Below are 1,314 nucleotides of genomic sequence, written 5' to 3'. Positions count from 1 at the left end.
GTGGGAGAGGTCTTCCTTATTTCTGCTCAGTCAGGCTCTCACCTCCCAGCATCCCAGGGACCCACATGGCCCGTCCCCGGCCCGTCCCTCAGACATGTGTGTCTAAGCCGATGGCACTCACACACACTCCCTCTTGGGATCCTTTTCCCCAGCCAGTGCTTTAACCGCACACAGTCAGCCCCCACGGTGGGGAGCAGGTGGGTGGACTGGGCTTCTTCCTCACCTTCGACCTGAAGCTGCAGTGGGTCACTGGGCTGAGACCACACGTAGGGATATTCGTGGAAGGCACCGTAGCATCTGTAGGTCCCCGCCTGTGTGGAGGAGACTGGATTCAAGAGGAAGATGGTCTGGCGTCCTCCGTCGTGGGGGACGGAGCTTTGGTTCTGGGTGACGTGATCTCCATCTTCTTTGGTGAGGATAAATACTTCATGGTTGATTTTGGAGAAACACTGCAACTTCACATTCTCCCCTGGAGCCACCACTGTGCCAGCCATGCTGGAGAGGGAGGGCTTGGAATAAGCTCCTGAGAAAGAAGGAAGTTCAGCGATGAAGGGAAGGGTCACGTAGGCACTGTCCCTTTTTGTCCCCTGGGAGCAGATGTGGCTCTGGTCTCTCTCCCCTCCTCACCCCCCTCCCCCTTGAGGAAGTCTCTCGGCATCATCCCTGAGACCTCCCCAAGGACAAGGCTTGGTCCTCCTGCTTCCTGTCCCCGAAGCCTGGTCCTTCCCTCGGTAGAGGGGTCAGTCCTGGCTCTGCTGCCTCTGTGGCCCCCTCACCAGTTATCACCAGCTGCAGGGGGTCACTGAACTGGGACCAGTGGCCTCCTCTCTGATAGGAGCAGTGGTACAGCCCTGTCTTGTCTGTTGTAACCTCTGTGAAATTCAAAGCGTTGGTCTTTCTGGACGTGATCTGTTCCTCTTCGTACATCGGCTCAGGGCTTCCCACCTTTGATATCCTGTACCCCTCAGCTTGTTTAGGTCCTTGACACAGGAGGGTCACAGGACTCTTCCATGGAACTGTGGATCCAGGCAGAGCTGTGATACGAGGTGGGGGGAGAGTTCCTAGAACACAGGGAACAGGTAATAGACACACAAGCGTTTCTCCCTCCACCCTTCTATTTCTCCCCCTCTTACAGCCCCTGCTCTAAAGTCTGAGTCCCCTCTTTCCAGCGGCCAAGAGACTTGATATCTGGCTTAAACCCTGCTGGGTCCTCAGGAGTATCACACAGAACACTCACCCTTCTGTGCCCAAGTGCTCTGGCTCAGACACAACCCTAGAAAGAAACACCCGGTGAGAACAGCCCTGCCTTAAAGA

At 56.1% G+C, this 1,314-nt stretch overlaps 1 protein-coding gene across 1 annotated transcript; it reads right to left on the bottom strand.

Annotated features, from left to right (window-relative positions):
* Window positions 1-8: 8 nt before the first annotated feature.
* On the bottom strand, window positions 9-762 carry FCAR (Fc fragment of IgA, receptor for). The gene has a single exon (XM_010858153.1). The coding sequence runs from the start codon at window positions 492-494 to the stop codon at window positions 39-41; it is 456 nt and encodes a 151-aa protein (XP_010856455.1). The 5' UTR covers window positions 495-762; the 3' UTR covers window positions 9-38.
* Between the last annotated feature and the right edge of the window lie 552 nt (window positions 763-1,314).

This window comes from Bison bison, unplaced genomic scaffold (genome assembly GCF_000754665.1).
Source record: "Bison bison bison isolate TAMUID 2011002044 unplaced genomic scaffold, Bison_UMD1.0 scf7180017855177, whole genome shotgun sequence".
NCBI classification, from domain to species: Eukaryota; Metazoa; Chordata; class Mammalia; order Artiodactyla; family Bovidae; genus Bison; species Bison bison.
The sequence above is the reverse complement of the archived record's forward strand: the minus strand, read 5'-3'. Positions and strand labels throughout refer to the sequence as shown.